Below are 21,033 nucleotides of genomic sequence, written 5' to 3'. Positions count from 1 at the left end.
GTTATGGGATGATTTTGATTTTATTCTTTGTGGAAAATGATACACATTTTTCATATTTTCTACATTAAACATACTAAGAATAGTCAAGAGTTAAAGGCAACTTCCAAAAAAATTTCACTTAACATTTTGCAACAGCTACTTCTAAATGTAAGTAACTCCACTGTGCTTTTACAGGCTTGGGACCAGAAGTGTTTCAGATTTCACATTTTCTTCCATATTTAGAATATTTACATATACATGATATTATCTTAGGGAGGGGACCCAAGTCTAAATATGAAATTCAGTTGTTTTGTATACACCTTATACATTATAGCCTGAAGGTAATTTTATACAGCATTTTAATTAATTTTGTGCATGAAACAAAGTTTTGACTGTGACCCATCACATGAGGCCAGGGGAATTTTCCACTCGTGGTATCACGTCAGCACTCAGTAAGTCTCCAATTTTGGAATACTTTGGATTTGGGGTTAGGAATGTTCAACCTGTCCTAACTTTCTCCTTCCTTAAATGAAACTCTGCAAAAATGTAGGACATATTTACTTTGCTCCATGAAAAAAATGTAAAAATTTAAGAAAATATTAAATGTATTTTACTTTGATCTCATATAACAGAAAATAAATGAATATTTTTAAGCCTCCAAATAGAACCCTACTAAAACTTACTGTTTATTAATGTTCATCTTCTATGTAGTGTAAGCAGTCATTTGTTTTATATTTTACAGCAGTATAAAAGTATTTTAAAAGAGTAAGTGTTTTGTGAAATGGCCATTCAGGGATAGTGGCAGAAATGGTACAAAACAAAATTAAATGATAGCTGATAACTACTCTCAACATACTCAGAAAATATGGGGAACTTTCTAGAATAAAGCAAAACACAAGTCATTCGATGAAATAAATGGAAAAGAAATCTCAAAACTTTCTCTAAACTAATGATAGTCATGGAGCACTTCAAGATTTTGCAAGGCCTTATTATAAATTATATTCAGTAAGCTAATACTCATTCACTGAGTGCCTATTATGTATTATATACTAAGTGCAATTTGGAAGCATATCAGTCACAATACCCTATCAAAAAAACAATATAGTGGGAGAGAAATCTGAATGAAGGATACCTGGTTGAATCAAATCAACAGCATTATTATTTGTCTATAAGATAGTCAAATAAAATGTAAAGGAAATGCATAAAATACAACTAATACAATGTTTTAAAACCTAAAGTTGTTAATGTGCTTTCACTCAGATTATCAAACTAGCTAGAATGTCTGTTTCAGACTATGCTACAGATTAAGTGATAAAGTTACATAGGAGGAATGCTTATTCTACATTTTACACATTACTGAAAGGAATGGAAAAAAAACAAACCCTCCACGCACATGCGCGTGGACACACACAAACACCCCACACGAAAACTGCCTTGCTCAGATGCTGGTGCTCTTCCCAGTTCTATCAGCAACCAAGGAATGGAGGCAGATCTCAAGGCTCTCCAACCTTGTTTCTCTCAAAATGGAATTTCAATGTAACTTGGACCCTTAAGGAGTTGGTTTCTCTCTGACAGAAGATTCAGATGAACCCCAAATGGTATTAGATGTAACAACAACAACAACAAAAAGTCTTTTTACTACTTGTGTCTCTTTCCTTTTGAAGTTCATAAAATATAACAATCCCCTGGATCCTGTTTTCTTCATGCGTTAAATACAATTTATTCTCTCAGGACAGGATAGTTTTGGGAATTTAATGCAAAAGCAAGTAAAGTTCAAATATTAATTTCTCTTTCAGACAAGGATCAAGCCCAATCAGTGCACATTCTATCATTTAGAAACAACATGATGCAGGTAAATGCATGACGCCCTGGCATTTGAGGCGCCCGATTTCAGACTCTTTTCTGTGCCTCAAATTGGAGAAATAACAAATAAGATTGGACCAGATGGTCTTCAATGTCCTTTCCACTGGTTAACATTCCAATAAGAAAGGCCTTCCTACCCCCGATAAATTGACTACAGATGAAGTTCGCTAGAAAATTCCCCTTTGCAAAGGCACAAGTTAAATCCTTGATAACTAGATACTAAGAAACCTGCAACAACCTCTACTCTGATCAAGTATTTACTTTGAACGGGTATAGAGACATATTTGAGAAAGAACCCAATTTCAATACATTTCAAAACTTATCTACACAACTCAACTGTAAGAAGGGACAAATAAAGTAGAAAGACTAGTAGAGTTCATTATCCTTGAATAAGACTTTGAAAAGCTAAAACACAGTGAAGTCTAGACACAACTCTGCAGAGACTAATCTAATGAGCATTTTAAATCTGTGTGAAAAAATTTAAATAAATAATGTAATAACCAGCTGGGTGCAGTGGCTCAAGCCTATAATCCCAGCACTTTGGGAGGTCAAGGTGGGCAGATAATTTTAGGCCAGAAGTTTGAGACCAGTCCGGTCAACATGGCAAAACCCTGCCTCTACTAAAAACACAAAAATTAACCAGGCATGGTGGTGCACATCTGTAATCCCAGCTACTCGGGAGGCTGAGGCATAAGGATGACTTGAACCCGGGTGGCGGAGGTTGCAGTGAGCTGAGATCGTGCCACTGCACTCCAGACAGGGTGACAGAGCGAGACTCTCTAAAAATAAAATACTACTACTACTACTACTACTACTACTACTACTACTACTACTACTAACAACAATAACCTGCCTGGCAATCTGAGAATGGGTGGGGAAGGTGGAAGAGAGAAAATCACTTCATCACATGACTTAGGGTAATAAAGTCTAACTAAATAATAAATTTAAAAGGGAACAAAAGAATGTTTAAATAACCTGTGGGCAGAAAAACAAAAAGTAAAATAAAATTTAAAGGCAGCCAATCAAAAAAGCTGAAAAACATAATGCCTGAGAAGAAGAGCTGACGCTCTCTCTCACAACATGTGGCCCATCCAAATTCAATAAATACACCACTAGAAAAAGAGGGAATAGAACAAGATGCTTTAATTATTGGGAGTATTAAAGGGTAAAGTAAAACCAAAATCCAATGAAATAATGTATTTTCAATCACCAAGTTGCTACTTTTATTTCTTTAGAAAGAGGGAAAAACACAGTAACCGCAAAGGGGCAGTCTCTCACCTCCCGACCCTGAAAAAAGAAGCAGAAATAAACAATCTAGGAATCTAACAACAGAGATGAGATCAAATAAACAACTATGTCATGTCATGTCATTACACAGATGATGATACAGAAAATTTAATGACATGAAATGGTATTCACTATACAGTATGTGAGAAAAAAATCATACAACCCTAAATTTATAATCAGATATTTAGAAAGATACGCCTTTGGTATATATCAAAAGTTCTTATTTTTGTTTGGCAGAGTTATACATGCATTCTTTGCCACTTATCCATATTTACTAATTTATCTACATCAAGCATAATGAATTTATAATTAAGAGGGAAAAATTATTAAGAAGAAGAATACAATGAAATGTTTTATATGGGTGAGGCTAGGGAGAGCAGGGGAAGGAGGAGGAAAGGTAAATAAATTCCAAATTTATTAATTAATTTAATAATTAATTCCAAAATCACTGGCCATTATTAATTTCATAGATTTGGAGTTGTTTTTGGTGAAAAATTTCTTGGGGACAGGTTGAGCATACCTAATCTGAAAATCTGAAACCCAAAATGCTCCACAATTCGAAACTTTTTACTGTCAACATGACACCACAAACCTGGCCTCATGTGATAGGTCACAGTCCAAACTGTTTCATGCACAAACTATTTAAAATGTTGTATAATTACCTGCAGGTCATGTGTATAAGGTGTATATGAAACAAATGAATTTTGTGTTTAGGACTTGGTTCCCACCCCAAATAAATCTCATTATGTACATGCGCAAATTCCAAAATCCAAAAACATCTGAAATTTGAAACACTTCTGGTTCCAAGCATTTCAGATAAGGGATACTCAACCTGTACAAGAAACACGGTTAATTCGGATTTCTGCTCAACGGGTAAAAGGTACCCACTGAGCAGGTATTTTAAATATTTAAAATACATGACATTTTGCTTTTGGAAAATGTAATACCCTAAGGAGCCCCAAAAGATTAACAGGTAGCTGACAAGAATCTGATGGCAGTCTGGACAGAAATCTGGACACTAAAATTAGGCTGAACAAGAAGAGATGGCTGGGCAAATGCATGAATGAATACCAGGACTAGAACCAAGGCGGTTCGTTCAACTCTCAGTCCATTTCCCCCTCTAATGCCTATGACAGAAAACAGATCACTCATTAATAGCTCATGTTAAAAAGTCTAAAGATCATGTACTTTCCTCATTAGGTATAAAGTAATGAGACTGATTTTCCTGGGTGATTTTTAACAATTAGGCTCATTACACCAAACAGGATTAAAGATTTTTTCATTTTAAAATCAATAGCCAGCACTGTGAATACTCATCTCAATTTATACAAAATTAGCTTTTACCCACTTACCTAGCAGGGTGATCTTGGAAATGTTATGTATCCTCTCTAAGTCTCATTTTATTTATAAATTTGTAATACATCAGGATATAGTAAACATACAAACATCTTTGTTATTTTGCTGTGACAAGTAAGATTGAGGGATTTTGGCAGAGGGTCTAGCACATAAAATTGCTGCTACTATATCCAGGTCAGAGTGCACAAAGCCATGGGGTGGAAATCAGGATACGTGGCTTCTGCAGTAGGGGATCACTTCCCTACTAACTGTATGACTTTGGATGGGTAATCTGGTACCTGGGCCCCCAGCTGGCAAAAGGAAACTGCACTGCCAGGGGTTATAACTTGGGGGCTCATGGACACAAGGGTCCAACGACAGAACCCAGGGATGTTGTAAGCCTGGATGGGGGTGGGGGATGGGGGAGGGCAGAGAATGTACACATTTATTTTCACTAACTTCCAGTTAAATTTCAGCATTTCTTTTGATTATGGGCACAGGTAACAAACTGCATACAGTATTAGCAATTCTTGTGACTTTGTCACACATAAATGACATTTTAATATCATAATCCAGCTGTTATCCACTTAAAACATACATTACTCAATTATGAATATTTTGGTAAATTATTTCAACCTTTATGATCTCAAATATTTTATGCAATTAAAACATTCTGGCAGGGCACGGTGGCTCATGCCTGTAATCCCAGCACTTTGGGAGGCTGAGGTGGGTGGATCATGAGGTCAGGAGATCAACACCATCCTGGCCAACATGGTGAAAACCCATTTCTACTAAAAATACAAAAATTAGCCAGGTGTGGTGGTGTGCACCTGTAGTCCCAGCTACTTTGGAGGCTGAAGCAGGAGAACCGCTTGAACCCTGGTGGCGGAGGTTGCAGTGAGCTGAGATCGCACCACTGCACTCCAGCCTGGGCGACAGAGCAAGACTCCATCTCAAAAACAAAACAAAACAAAACAAAACAAAAAACATTCAGAGAAGTCTACAGGATTTGCCAGGCTATCAAAGGAATTCGTGGGGCAACAACAACAAAAAAAGTTAAGAATCCCTAGAAAGCCCTATAAATTTTAGCTCTTACATTCTATGAATGCACCATATACATACACATTCTTGAGAAGCAGGATAGAAATCTGCATTTTATTTATTTTTATTATTTTTTGAGACAGAATCTCACTCTGTCTCCCAGGCTGGAATGCAAAGGTACCATCTCGGCTCACTGCAACCTCTGCCTCCCGGGTTCAAGTGATCCTCATACTTCAGTCACGCAGCTGGGATTACAGGCATGTGTCACCAGGCTCAGATAATTTTTGTATTTTTATTAGATACAGGGTTTCGCCATGTTGGCCAGCCTGCCCTCAAGTGATCTACCCGCCTCAGCCTCCCAAAGTGTTGGGATTACAGGCATCAGCTGTGGCTCCCAACCCAGAAATCTGCATTTTAAATACATGCAAACATTTTGAACCCTATATAATTTAGAAAGAGAATACCATCATATTAGCAATACTATCCATTCTTTTGTGAAAAGCATGCTTTTTAAGGTTTCTTCTGTATCCTGTTATGGAGTTTTGGGAATACCACATTAAGAATAAAAAAAGCCCGAGGGTTTGAAATCCAAGAAACTTACCAGCAGCCCTAGAAAACAAAAATCAAAGGCCCCATACCAATCTAGAAAGATTATAAGAAGAAGTGGAAAGAGGTACAACCTCCCTCCTCACCTTACGCTTTAGCTGTCCCTTTAATGGAGCACCCATGCCCCCACATTACCTTACAGGTTACATCACAAAGTCTCAGAGAAACTGAAGGTCTGAACAACCCAAAGTCAGTAGGAAACCAGCTACTTTGACAACCACTAATCACCTGATTTGAGCACCCATGGAAACAACAAAAGTCCCTAAAACCTAGAGAACATCATTATCCACTTTAATAGCTGTTTGGACTTCCCCTCAAAACCCTGTATTAATATTTTCATTAACAAAAAGAATATACCCTATCATTCACTTTGCTGTCGAAAGCTATTAGAAGCTGTAAAAATAACATGGGTCACTTATAGCACGTCATGCTATAAAGAACACTGGATTTGTTATCAGAATTTTAGAGTCTTACTGACCACATGATAGCTGTGATTACATCAGGAAAATCACTTTACTTTTGTGCCTCAAGTTCTTTAGGTGCCCTGATTCTACAACAGAGATTCTGTGTAGCAGAATACCTATACAAATATATTAGTTATAAAAAATGCTATTAAATGATGCTAAAAATATTCAACAATTATCAGTCTCAAATATACTCAAACCAAATGAAGAGCCTCTGAATGACTACTCAGTTTCTTCATGTTATGATTGGGGAATAAATGGACAGGCAGCAAGAGGACACAGATACCCGCCTGGATCCCAGCAAGGAGACTAGCTACTTCTGAAGGGTAAAATAAATGAAGCAGACATGAGGGTTTACAGATGTCAAAGTCTGACGTACCAAGTTCTCTGCTGCTGTTATATGATCTTTTCTTCTTCCAAGTAAAGACAATAAAAACGAGTGGGTGGAGATATTTTGGTCCCCAGTAAAGTCAAGTTTAAGAAGAAACCCTGCCACTATGTAAGAGAATAAAGCTACAATAGATCAAATGCCAGTGTGTTCTGCAAACAAGGCTAGCACCATTATCAGAGTCTAAGAAACATTAGGCACCAGTGTACTCTGGAATGAACATATAATAGTTGGATTGAAAATCAGAGACTCAAATCCTAATCTGATTTTTGCTACTAAATGAAGTAATATAACTTTGTTAAATAATTTTTTCTGAGATTTTATCTACAAATTAGGAAAAGACTATTTTTCACTTTTCAAACTGTAACACTATCTTATAGATACATAGATGTGAATTCATAAAATCTCATCCAATTACATTAGGTATTGAAATAAAGGTGCCTCTAAGTGTAAAGTATACATATTTATGACCAGTGACATAGATCCTGAAGACAAGACTATATTAGAAGCTCTAATGTAAGACAGAGCTTTAAAATATAGAAAATTAAATAGGCAAAACACACCAAATTCATAGTCAAGATCAGGTTTCAGGAGTGAAAAGTCAATCACCATCATCATTCTTACTTTATCACTTAAAAACATACTGATATTTACACCACTAAGTAATTCTCAAAAGACATGTTACTGAGTTTTTACAAAATTCTCCGTTTTGAATTCTTAAATATGGTTAAGAAGAATGACACATGAAAAGGAGGTCCTGTTTTTTCCTACCGATGGCCCTTCTCAAACAGTTATTCTGCTCATTTCTCCTTACAAGAATATGTATTTAAAATACTAGCACTTTAGAATCTTCAGTGGGATTTCAGAAAAGAATCATGGGAAATGATTATCTTTAAAATAATTTTGTCTTATTTTCTAATACAAGTAAAATGAGCAATTTCAGTAACTATATGTTAGACCTTTAATTCCAAATTAATGTATTACTAACAGCCTTTAGGAAAATACTAAATACTAATACTCTGACTACATTACCAAACCCATATTAAAGCAAACATTTCCCTCAATTAAAAAAATTTTCAGCCATTTTTTCCCACACTTGATTTTGACTTGGACAACAACGACCACAGATGAAAATGACTTCATTCTCAGGTAAAATACTTCCAAATTAGCTTTTAGTTGACACACTTGTATTTGTGACAATGATACAATGCCCCCATTAAAAATGAAGACTTTCTGAAAGCCTCAGAATGTTATGCCTAGGGCAAAATTAATTTTTACAAGTTTTTCTCAAATACTTTTCTTTAAAATAAAAGTAAAGTGTGGAGAGTCATTAACTTTCAGGAAAAAATACATTCAAGGGCAGAGAACACCTATGGGAAGGCCTGTGCTAAACTCCAGATAAAAACATTCACATTTTGGTTATCCAGCATGAAAAACAGCAGAGAACACTGAAAAACGACATGTCAAAAGTTCTGGGTACTGCTTGTTAGTTCTGCCACTAAGTAATAATCTATTTATATCTTGGCTTTCCCGTTAGTAAATAAAGGGAAATTATAATGAAATTCTAATGTAAGCTTCCATGTCAACTCTAAGTATGTCAAGATTCTTATGGTCAAGTTTTTGGCTACTTAAAAACAGAAAACTGATTTAGCACCCCCCCTTCCCACGAGACCATTCTTTGTCAAGCAAAGCTTGAGTCTTATTTTCATATTTTCTTTCAACCAAAAAATAAAAAATAAAAAATAATAAAAGACATATTTAGTGTTTGTGCATCTTCTAATCAGACACTATTAACCATTTCTTTTAAAATTAAATTACCTACCTCACTGGGGTGTTGTGAGGATTAATTCATTAGTGTTTGTAAAGCACTTTGAGATCCTCAGGTCAAAGGCGCTATAGAAGTGCAAAGTAGTAGTATTATTACTAGATTCTTTGCTTATTTAAGGAATTTCACAATCCTTTAAAACCTAACTCCGTGTTATGATTTAGACATGTATTTGTAAAACCCTGCAATTTATCCACATTACTTTAAACTTTTAAAATATATTATAAATAGGGGCAGAATGTTTCAAAACAACTGATTTTAATGGTTAAACTCTGATCTACAAATGGAAGGAGAGAATGAATAAGAAAAAACCAAGTGTGACAAATTTTGTTTAGCAAAAAATTTTTAGTGAGAAATCTAGTCAATTAAATTTAGAAGTGTGCCTAAGTTGTAAGAAAAACAAAACAAAAGCCCACTTTAATTACAGATTCTGCAATTTCCTCTTTCTTCAAAAAGATAGCACTGCATTTTTAAGTTACTTTACATGCATGTACATGCAACTGTCATTTAAACCTTTACATTTAAATCACTGTAACCGTATTAGTATGAACTGACATCAAAAAAATTGAGCTGCTTTTTCTTTAAACTAGCCTCTCACCCCTCAGTTGTACAAAGTAAACCAAGCATTGAGAAGAAGTCAAAGCAACTTTGCTTTACGGAGTTTTAAAGGAAAAATTATAATGAAGGGCCAAGACTTCAAAACCATTAAAATCTTGGATTATTCCATCACTTTCCACCCCCTTCTCTAATCAAGTATTTTTACAATTAGTGTTATGTTTTTAAACCAAAACAACATACGCTCATGTACACACATGCACACATACAAAGCTAAGAGAACCAGAGCTGTCTATATATTGGACATTGTATTCAATAAACACATACTTCTTTAAAAATTCCAACATCCTCTGATGAGATTCTTCGGTGCAACCCAAGCTCTAGTCCCACGATCAAACGGAAATTTAGACAATAAACTGTAAACACTTACCTCCTGCTCCTGTTGAAAGATGACGACTCTACCACCTTTATCTCCTGTTGCTAGTAATTCTCCAGAATGATTAAATTCTACTGTAGAAATTATATCTGCTGTATAATTGAGACAAAACAAAAAAGATATTAGTTTTTTTTCCTGACTCACTAGTTTCAGAACTTAGCATGTTTTCCAAACATTCCAAGTCTATGAAGTGTATCTTTGAACTACATCAACCACCCATCAGAAATAACATGAATCTAAAGTTCTTTCATATTTTGATCCACTAAAAAAATTCTCCTCAGAATAAACCAGTATGAAACTATTTTAGCAGAGAATACAACAAATAATAGCTTATTAATATTTCACTAAATTTGTGAATGCAAAGAAATCAACAATTTGTGAAACATTCTGATAGCACCCTTAAACATCATCCTGCTAATTTTCTTAAATACTTTTGATAAGCTTGCTTATGCAAATGCAAATAATCATCTATAATAAAGGCACATATTACTAACAATGGGAAGGAATTTTAAATGTATAAATACTTTCAGATGGAATTTTAAGTCATAAATTCAAAATCGTGGCTTCAAACAAATGTTTGCAAATGGATCCCGCTTTTTGATAGCAGAAATGCTTCGTGCTATGTGCCTGCAATGTGCACGGCTCCTCCAGCTCCACCACACTACAGGGCCACTAGGATCAGGCATGTCACACGGATTCTACCAACTCAGTGCTGACTTCACAGTCACAATCAAATAAAACTGTCAGGTTTTTTTTCTTGCTTTTTCACACTAGAGCCCTTTTCCTAAGGAAAAAAAGTCTAAATTACAGAAATGGGCATAAGATAAAGCAATAACATGGTACAATTCATCACTGTGTTATTAACAAGTTCTTCACTATAAAGCTTTAAGCTGAATTAGAAAAGCTCCTATCATATACATTTAAAACAAGTCAGTTTTATAAGAGAACAGCCATCCTTTGGTCTACAGGAGCTTACTGTTAAGAATTTAAGAATCTGACGATATATATACTTTAAAATTTTAAATTTACTGACATGTATTTTACCAATAACCTTTCCAGCACTGCATTTCATAGTTTTCTTTTAGCAATTTTTTAAGTTCAGATTTTGAAAAGGTTTCTTTGCTTCCTCCATTGTTTAGGTACAAGGCATTTAATCTTTTTGAACTCTTTCAGAATCTACCAAAAGTTACAAATGCTCTCCCACGAAATTGCACATATTTAAGTGCTCATAAAAATGTGCATATTATCTCAGACTGTTTGGACAATACCTCACCACCAGGTTAAAAAACCCCTGGCTACATCACAGTGGTTACCAGGAAAGAATAAACTTAATGTGTTCACTGCTTACCTAATGCACAAGGCATAAAACTGAATATACCAGGCTAGTAAGTAAAGCAAACACCAGTAAGTACTGAGAAGTCATTTGATTAGGAGTTCTGTACTGTACTACTGACTTCTACAGCAAATAAAGGATTAAAAATATACAAAGTCCCTGCACTTAAAGCACATTAGAGTACAACTTGGGGAGATTAAGTAGGAGCAAAGAGTAGCGGACAAAAAATACTGAATCAAATTTTATTTGAGGGTTAGGCTTTAAAATCAAACAATACAAACATACAGAGTCAAGATTATCTTTAAATTCAAATCCCTCACACAGACACTCCGAAGACACAAATTCTTTTCCGTAATACAGCTCAGACAATTTTCCCTACAGCATTGATAATTTGCTGTTTTTTAGCCTAACCATCAAATGAACTAGTTAATTTGAATATAAAACCATGCTGTACCAAAAATACCTATCTTTGATCTCTAAAATATGCTCTCAGCTTGGTGAAATGCTCACATCTGAAACCAATACCAGACTCATTCTCCTGTTCAACCAAGTTGTTGCATCCACTTAACCACAACTCCTGGTCAGGTTCATGAGCTGTTACAACTATCACTTAGTAAGGGAGATGTCAATGACCATGGCATGACTAGCCTGAAGCAGTAAAGTTAGATGGGTAGGTTTGGTGCAGGATTTTTTAAAAAAAAAAAAAAAAAAAAAAGGCCTGTTTACCAGGCTGGAGTGCAGTGGCGCAATCAAGTCGAACTCCTGGGCTCAAGTGATCCTCCCACCTCACTCTCTTGAATAGCTGGTACTACAGGCCTGCACCACCATGCCTGGCTAATTTTAAAAAATTTTTTGTAGAGACAGGGCCTTGCTATGTTGCTCAGGGTAGTCTCAGTTTATGGCTTCCAGTGATCCTCCCACCTCAGCCTTCCAAACTGCGGGAAGTTTGTAAGAGCCACCATACCTAGCTGGGCTCAATTTCTACTAAGGAAGAAACCTTAATATTCCTTAAGTGAACTGAATACAGAAAACCTAGAGATGATTAAGTCAGTAAGGACAGCATTACAGTAAAACAAGTGAGATTTCAGACTGAGGGGTGGAGTGGGAAGGCACATCCCACGCCAATTTATTATTTTTTTAGATGGGGTTTTGCTTTGTTGCCCCGGCTGGAATGCAGTGGTTCAATCATACCTCACTGCAGCCTTGACCTCCCGGGTTCAAGCAATCTTCCCATATCAGCTCCCCAAGTAGCTGGGACTACAGGTGTGGACCACCATGCCAGTCTAATTTTTTTTTATTTTTTATAGACAGGGTGTTGCCACGTTGCCCAGGCTGGTTTTGAACTCTTGGCGTCAAGCGATCCTCCTGCCTTGACCTCCCAAAGTGCTGGGATTACAGGTATGAACCACAAAACACAACACCCGGCCCTTATCTATTTTATTATAAGACAGAACAAGAATCAAGTAATAAAGCAGTAGGTACAATATTCCAAACTGAAGACGGGACTCACACAACCAGTTATAATGTAATCACTGAACATGCGAATGGAAGAGAAAGGTGAAGGGTGTATGGGGAGAAGAAAAAGACTTGATTGCAAGATGCAACAGAAACAAGACATTTGCTCCAATAATGTATCACTTCTTATGGCAGGAACAATTATTTTATGATGATATTTTTAGCGTAAAGTTATATGGTATGTGCTTAGCAGTGAACTAGTTTTGTAGCAAGGGTAAAGAATTTTAAGAGGGGCCCTCGTGTAAGGGTGAGGAATCCTAGAAACAACTGGCCCAAACAGCAAGTGGCTGGACATCAGGAAAGGGACAAGAACCAAAGATTTACACAATAAAAGTCAACTCACTATAAAATCCTTGAGGGAAATAAATACTGGGTGAATGGATTACCAATTTTTAGATTTTCTTAAGACACTGGTGTTTGTTACTATTTATCTTGCCAAAAGCCAATAAACAGAAAGTTTCAGAAACAGCCAACCAAGTCACTTTTTATCTGAACAGTGTAATTTTATTTCGGGGAGGGGTAGATGGACAGATTCATGGTCTCCTTGCTGAGATTTTTATACTGCATATATTTAATGTAACCATATTTCTTGTCGGAAAAGTATTTTCCTGGTTTGTAAAACAGAATTTAAATATATCACCACATCATGGTGTTCCTTCCTCCTTTCTCCCTTAAACAAAAGAGAAGAAAAGAAAGATCATATATACAGTTACTCACTAAATCTCTAAGTTTATGGATGATGCTTTGAAAGGTTTTCTAAGTTGTGAAATGCCAATGTCTCACGGTCTCACTGGGAATATGACATATAAAAATGATGAAATAAGAAGGGAGAATGCATTCAAATTCCGCTCATAGACCAAGAAAAACATCCAGGAATGAGTTACAGGGAGCACTCTGAAGCAGCTTTGTACCATATGTGCCACTGCATACTGGCGTGCCAAGAATGAGGTACAGTCTTGCCTGGTGCTGCAGAGCATCCAGATCTGTAAGCCCTAGTTATAAGCACCCTCCGCTGTGTATCCCAGTGTGCCACACAAACATCACTGCTTTTTAGGAATGCCATGACATGCAAAAAGTGAGGAAGCACAGTCCTGCAAACAGGGGTACCATTTCATGCTATACCCAAACAGGGCTGGCTAAATACTGGTATCCAGGTTTTAGAAAATAATCTACTCTTAGAAAATATTCTTCTCATGTTCTGATACCCATATGTAGCTAGCGGCTACCAGACTGGACAGCACAAGTCTAAAACATTACAGAGTGGATACTGCCTTTTTTTTTTTGAGATGGAGTCTCGCTCTGCTGCCTAGGCTGGAGTGCAGTGGCACGATCTCGGCTCACTGCAATCTCTACCTCCCGGGTTCATGCCATTCTCCTGCCTCAGCCTCCTGAGTAGCTGGGACTACAGGCAACCGCCACCATGCCCGGCTAATTTTTTTGTATTTTTAGTAGAGACGGGTTTTCACAGTGTTCGCCAGGATGGTCTCCATCTCCCGACCTCGTGATCCGCCTGCCTCGGCCTCCCAAAGTGCTGGGATTACAGGCGTGAGCCACCGCACCCAGCTGGATACTGACTTTTATTGCAACCCCAAGAATGCTGGAACTAAGAGAATTCTGCACCTTTAAACAATGCACTCTATCATGTTTTTTAAAAGCAAAAACTGACATCACTGTCAGAGCTATCATACTGAATTTGTACATGGCTTAGTATATAGTACCTCAGTTGAGTTATATTCTCACAAACCACCACCACGAAAATGCCAAAGAACAAACCACTTCTTTAAAAGGAAAAGAATCTGTCCTATGACCAATTACAATGTTATTTTACAATGAAAAATGCCTGTATTAATCTTACAAAAGAAATTCTGTTAATAAAAAAAAGGACCTTTCAGAATATTAGTCCACTGCCCTACTATGCATTAAGTCAACCCAGCAATTTTAGACACACATTGATTTCCAAATTGTGCAACATAAAGACAGTATTTAAAAGGCATAAGAATATTTTTTGTTAAAAAAAAAAAAGTACTGTAATGTTCTTAAATTTTATTTATACACTACTAATGCAAACCAAGGGATTGGTAATTATACAGCATGAAATTCTGACTTTTTCCACCTCCTCTTTCTAAACTGTCAGCAACCAGGCAGGTTTCACTCTCAGAAGGTGAAATAATTGCTTTCTTTTGTGAGTGGAAGAGCAATTGGTAGTGGGAATGACAACAGTGTCATTGGTCGGTTTTCACTTCATAAGGCCGTTTCCTTATTGTCACCTCTCTTGTTTCTTATGTACTATAATAAACAGAACAGAACACATACAGCCAAAGGTTCAAAAATGCAACTCTCAGGATAAAAATTAGCAAGGGGAAATTCATATAGTATATATAAATGGATGTAATTAATAATTACTATCCATTAAATGACTAAATTATTAGTAGCCTTGGCATTCTCTAAATACCTCAGCTCTTGTGTTGTGAGGTACTTTATGGAGTCTCTCTTTGATTTCATAATTCCGCTTGAGGACTATGTCTCAAGTGATTTGAAAGAAATTAATCAAAGTTAGTGCAAAGAGCGTTATAACTGTATTACCTATATATTTTTTAAATACAGCTGAAGGTATTTGAAATACTCTAGTTAAGAAATACATTGTACCAAAGCTGCCAAATGAAAACAGCAACAAAAACACACAAAAAAGACAAAGAAATACAAAAGTAACCTCTAGTCACAGGTTGGAAAACTATGGCCCACCACCTGTTTTTGTAAATAATGCTTTATTGGAACTCAGCCATGCCCATAAGTTGAATAGACGGCACAGACAGAAAATATTTACTATCTGGCCCTTTGCAGAAAATGTTTGCCAAACTCTGCTTTATATTAACTGGATACCGGCATTAAAATAACACAAAGTCATATCAAACTAATGCCAAAGCATATACAGAGGTTACAATCAAAATGTGCCAAACACTGTGCTAAGTGGGCATTTATTCTCTTAATCCTTATAACATCAGTGTAATATGCGTATCATTTTGAATGTATAGAAGAACAAACTAGAGTGATTAACCTGCCTAAGAAAAATCACACAGTGATCAACTGTCAGAGTCGGGGTTCAAATTTAGCACCATAGGGATAAGGTGGCAGCACAGAATTCTATAAATCTCTGGATGATGAATAAAAGGGATAATGTGTAAGTATTCAGTTTATTGCCTCTTTTTCATTGTCAAAATGTCTGTGTCAAGTAAAATATTTAGAGCCAAACAACATCAACTTTATACTACTTATTAATGACCACATTACAGTTACTGCTTGTCCCTATAACCAAACTTTTAAATATTTATTCAGCACCTGCTACATTCAAGGCACTGGGTGATACACATTCTAAATTCCACCCCCTAATGTGGCTAAGAGAAAACATTGTAACCCCTACAGATGAAGCATTAACCAATAAAGGATTGAGTAAATGTTTAAGAAAACCAAAGAGTATCCTAAGGCAAAACAAACAATTACAGCATGAATTACAAGACATAAAGACCAAGTCAATATGTAAATGCCTGTTTTTAAAAAATAAAAATAAAGGAGGGGAGGAAACAACTGAGAGGAATTGCTTAAGTATTTTTTTCTTTTTTCAAAAGATACTTTGATATCAATTTGTACCTTTTTTTTTTTTTTTTGAGACAGTCTTGTTCTGTCACCCAGGCTGGAATGCAGTGGCAGGATCTCAGCTCACTGCAACCTCTGCCTCCCGGGTTGAAACAATTCTCCCTGCCTCAGTCTCTTGAGTAGTTGGGATTATAGGTGTGCACCACCACACCCAGCTAATTTTTTTGTATTTTCAGTAGAGACAGGGTTTCACTATGTTGGCCAGCTTGCTCTTGAACTCCTGGCCTCAAGTGATCCTCCCGCCTCAGCCTTCCAAAGTATTGGGACTACAGGCATGAGCCACTGCGTCTGACCTGTTTAAGTATTTTTAACCATCTGATTTACAGATTTACAGATTCCCGAAAGCGCCATTTGAAACAGCTGATCTAGGCTCCATTCCTTAAGATGCTGACAAACCCTATTCTGTTATTTCCCTCAATATGATTAGGCTTTACAGTGAAACAGTAACAATTTAAAAGGTTAAAACTCATAAAACACTCTAAACATTGCTGTAGCAAATAAGGAACACTGAAAATCCAGAAATATCTGTTTAATACAACACAAAATAGCATAAATCTTAAGATAACCATGAGGTTCGCGAAAATTCTATGAGTAACCACTATCTCTTAAAATTCTGTATTCCAAATACAGTCACAAAGTGCTGCATTTGTGTAAAGAGCAAGTATCTGCAAACAAACGGGGCTGCCAATGTAGTATTCTAATAAGAAATTAAATGTTCATACCTGGAAGAAAATGCTCTTATCAAGTTGGCTATAATGTATCTTCTCTTTCCACAAATAACATCTGACTTCCCATAAAGCTCTACGAGGTAATCAGTCTCCTCTACTTTTTGTTATATTTCAGTAAAAATACAAAAATTAACAAAGAACACTAAGACTATATAAACAAAGGCACTCAGAAAAAGTACCCAATAAAAAAGTGTAATTTTTACTACTACTACTTTCAAGAGGTTAAAGACAAAAATCAAAAATTAAAAATCTGGTAACTGGTCTTGTTTCTGGCCACGAAGGAGTTAAGATAACCTGAATTTATTGTCCTGCGGTGAAAGACTAGAAAACTGAAAAGAGTATATGAAACTGGTTTTCAGACAACGGACAATGATATGTGTGGGGTGGAGAACTGTTAACTCTTAGAAAAGGAAAAGAAAGTGATCCCTGTATAGCTCTTGCTTACTGACTGGAAGGACCAAGACAGCATGGTGAGAGTTATGAGGAATCCAGAGGCCAGAAAGTTAAAGCAGCTAAAAGGTAAAGGCAGAGTACCCCCAAAAAGGCATCTACAGGCAGCTCACTTAGAATCTTTGGCTGAATACTGATCTGGGCATCTATGAAGTGACATACGAGGGCTCTGAAAACTTAGGGTTCCCACCAGCCATAGAAGAGAAATCCCCACCAGCAGGTAGAGTTCTCAGGAGTGTCACACCTTAGTAATCAGGCTAAATCGGCACTAAAGACTAAACTTGTCCTAACAACATTTAAAAACAAACATTTGATTCTTGGAAAGGATCAAATCTATCCCAAGTATCTTAACTATGTGCTACAACAAAATCCAACACTCTACAATGTAAATTCACACTCTCTGGTTTCCAATCTGAAATTACCAGGAATATAAACAAGCAGGAAAATACAACCCATAATCAGAAGAAAAACCAATGGAAACAGAGCCAGAAGTGACAAAAATGAAAGAATTAAGCTCCTAGCAGACACGGACCAAAAACAGCTTTTGTAAATATGCTCCGTATGATCAAGAATAAATCATCGGCCAGGCACGGTGGCTCACGCCAGCAGTCCCAGCATTGAGGTGAGTGGATCACTTGAAGTCAAGAGTTTGAGATCAGCAGCCTGGCCAACGTGGTGAAACCCTGTCTCTACTAAAAAAAAAAAAAAAAAAATTAGCCAGACGCAGTAGTGTGCTCCTGTAATCCCAGCTACTCAGGAGGCTGAGGTGGGAGGATTGCCTGAACGTGGGAGGGTCGCTTGAACCCGGGAGGAGGAAGTTGCAGTAAGCCAAGATTGTGCCACTGCACTCCAGCCTGGGCGACAGAACCAGACTAGGTCTCAAAAAAAGAAAAAAGAATAAATCAACATGATGAGAAATAAAAAACGAAAGACAAAAATGTGACTAAAAATAAAAAACATTATTTGAAGTGAAAGATACATTGGCTAGGGCTAACAGATTAAATACTGTAGTGGAAAGTATCAAGAAGTTGAAGAACTACCCTATAATCAAAACAAAATAAAGCAAAGAGAGGGAGGAAAAAGTAACCAGGACCTAACTTGTGGGATAACATCAAGTGTTCTAACGTAACTATCACTGCAGTCCTGGGAAGGGGCAGGGCGGGACTACTTGAAAATATGATGACTAAATGTAAATACTCAAGACATGATGACACTGTATGCAGAGTACTCAACACGAAGGGTTCAGTGATAAATGTAGACTTACTCGGTTATATAGCACCCACAACTCAAAATCCATTAGCAGCATTGCAGTAGTGATGTGATTTTGCAAAATTTGAAGAATTCTTTTAAAAAATCCCAAAACTTCAAAGTATAACTTTCCCTTGATTTACATAGTAACCCTTCGTACAAAAAGTTGTGGCCTCTATCCCCCGAAAAAAACCAAGCTTTTTTCCAGCATCATGAATATTTGGCAGTATATTCTAAGCTATGCAGACCATGGAACAATTTTTCTTGTTCAAAACTGTCCTGCAAACTGCCAAATAGCTAGCATACTTGGCCCATGCCTAATAGATACAGATGATGTCCCTAGTGTCTGGTCCAATTTTTTAAAAAAGAATTAAACAGGAAAAGGGGTTTTATATTATGTAGGTAGGTAGATAAAAGGTATGGTGAAAATGTAACAGTCATAAATTTTTATGCCCAACGCCCAACACAGATTTTAACTTTACAATTTCAGGGTTACTAGGAATAAGGAGCTGATAAAAATGTAGTAGAAGACAGGATAGGAACAGGGATGGGAGCTGGGAGGGAGAAGGGATAAACACCTAAAAAATATAACTGACAAATACACACACAGGAAACTTACACCAAATTAAAAGTATATACTTCTTCTAAAAAGGTATGCAATTAAATACATACACCAAGTCACAGAGAAACTCTAAGAAATCAAATTATAAACACCATACTGTCTAACCACAATAAAATAGCTGAAGATTAACAGCCAATGATTAAATCAACTACTTAGTAACCTTAAAATTAGTACAGCAATAAAGGTAATTTAAAAAGTTTTATAGGAATCTAAGCATGTAAATTTTTTTTTTTTTTTTTTTTTTTTTGAGACGGAGTCTCGCTCTGTCGCCCAGGCTGGAGTGCAGTGGCCGGATCTCAGCTCACTGCAAGCTCCGCCTCCTGGGTTCACGCCATTCTCCTGCCTCAGCCTCCCGAGTAGCTGGGACTACAGGCGCCCGCCACCTCGCCCAGCTAGTTTTTTTGTATTTTTTAGTAGAGACGGGGTTTCACCGTGTTAGCCAGGATGGTCTCGATCTCCTGACCTCGTGATCCGCCCGTCTCGGCCTCCCAAAGTGCTGGGATTACAGGCTTGTGCCACTGCGCCCGGCCTGTAAATATTTAAGATAGCATTACGTTCATAAAAAATGATACGATGATCACTATAAACTAACCAATTCACAAAAAATAAAGTGTAAGAAACCCTGAAATCCCACCACTGGAAGAGTCATTTAGCAGACTCATGCAAATTGCAAATTATGTATCAGATGTGTTTGTATACAATATGATTTTTAAAGATCACTTGTAGTAATGAGATTATCGTAACATAGGTTTTTAATTAAAATTAACTTCATTTTTTAATCTCACAAACTACTTTGTAGAAAAAGGATAATCATCACTCTTAGCCCCACTTCTGAGGGAACCACTATTATCTTAGTAAATATTCCTCTGCTGTCCGGCCATGTGTGCTTGCACATGCCTAGTACAAAAAAAATAACAGGTCTCTAAGAACACAGTCCACGATGTATCACCGAGTTTTTAAAAAGTTACAAAGCACGTTTGATCCCGTTTGTATAAATTAAATAAAACAATCAAGGAATTACGGAATAGTTACCAGAACTCGGAAAGAGAAACCAGGTAACAGATATGTGATAGCCATATGCAGAAAAGTAACCATGGAAACTTTGATAATAGATGGATTTCTACGAGGTGGAAAAATGATATGCCACTACACACCACTGCAATGATTAAGATTTTTCAGAAAGAGGCAATACTTAGTGCAGGTATTGGGCAATTACTTTCACATATTTCTGCTGGGAATGCAACTCTTACATATTAATATTACCACAAAATCACTTCTCTGTCATTCTATAGTTCATACTAAGTTTTTAGAATTGAACTCTCTCAGTGAGTTCTATAAAGAAGTATAAATATATTGAGAACAAAAGGACTAAATACAACAAAGGGTTAAACCCATAACTAACTCCTTGACATACATGGTTATGACTAAAATGTCTATCCTGCAATAATAGATGAATCATTTGGTAAACTGAGGCTCTAAAAAAGCTAAGAAACTGTATATGTCAGCTTACTCAGAGGTTTTAACATATGCCTGCATCTTGCATTTCCTAATATTAATCTTCTGGTACTCACTGGTTTTGTTCAGATGAAGGGGAGGAGTAGGTGAGAACACAGCTGGTAATACAGATCACCTTTACCTCTGTTCAATTCAAGGGTCTACTGTCAAAACATTCCGGCCCAAAACAGCACAGAAATCAGGTTCTCATCT

General features: G+C 36.6%; 1 protein-coding gene across 3 annotated transcripts in view; it reads right to left on the bottom strand.

Annotated features, from left to right (window-relative positions):
* PPP2R2A (protein phosphatase 2 regulatory subunit Balpha) overlaps positions 1-21,033 on the bottom strand; it is an 81,392-nt gene that overhangs the window by 21,915 nt on the left and 38,444 nt on the right. For 2 of the 3 annotated variants that reach the window (XM_025394706.1, XM_025394705.1), the window contains exon 3: positions 9,774-9,871. In XM_025394706.1, coding sequence (XP_025250491.1) covers positions 9,774-9,871 — 98 coding nt within the window. The remainder of the gene's footprint in view (positions 1-9,773; positions 9,872-21,033) is intronic. The other variant, XM_025394707.1, reaches the window with a different exon arrangement.

The sequence above is a fragment of the Theropithecus gelada genome, chromosome 8, assembly GCF_003255815.1.
Source record: "Theropithecus gelada isolate Dixy chromosome 8, Tgel_1.0, whole genome shotgun sequence".
Lineage (NCBI taxonomy): Eukaryota > Metazoa > Chordata > Mammalia > Primates > Cercopithecidae > Theropithecus > Theropithecus gelada.
The sequence above is the reverse complement of the archived record's forward strand: the minus strand, read 5'-3'. Positions and strand labels throughout refer to the sequence as shown.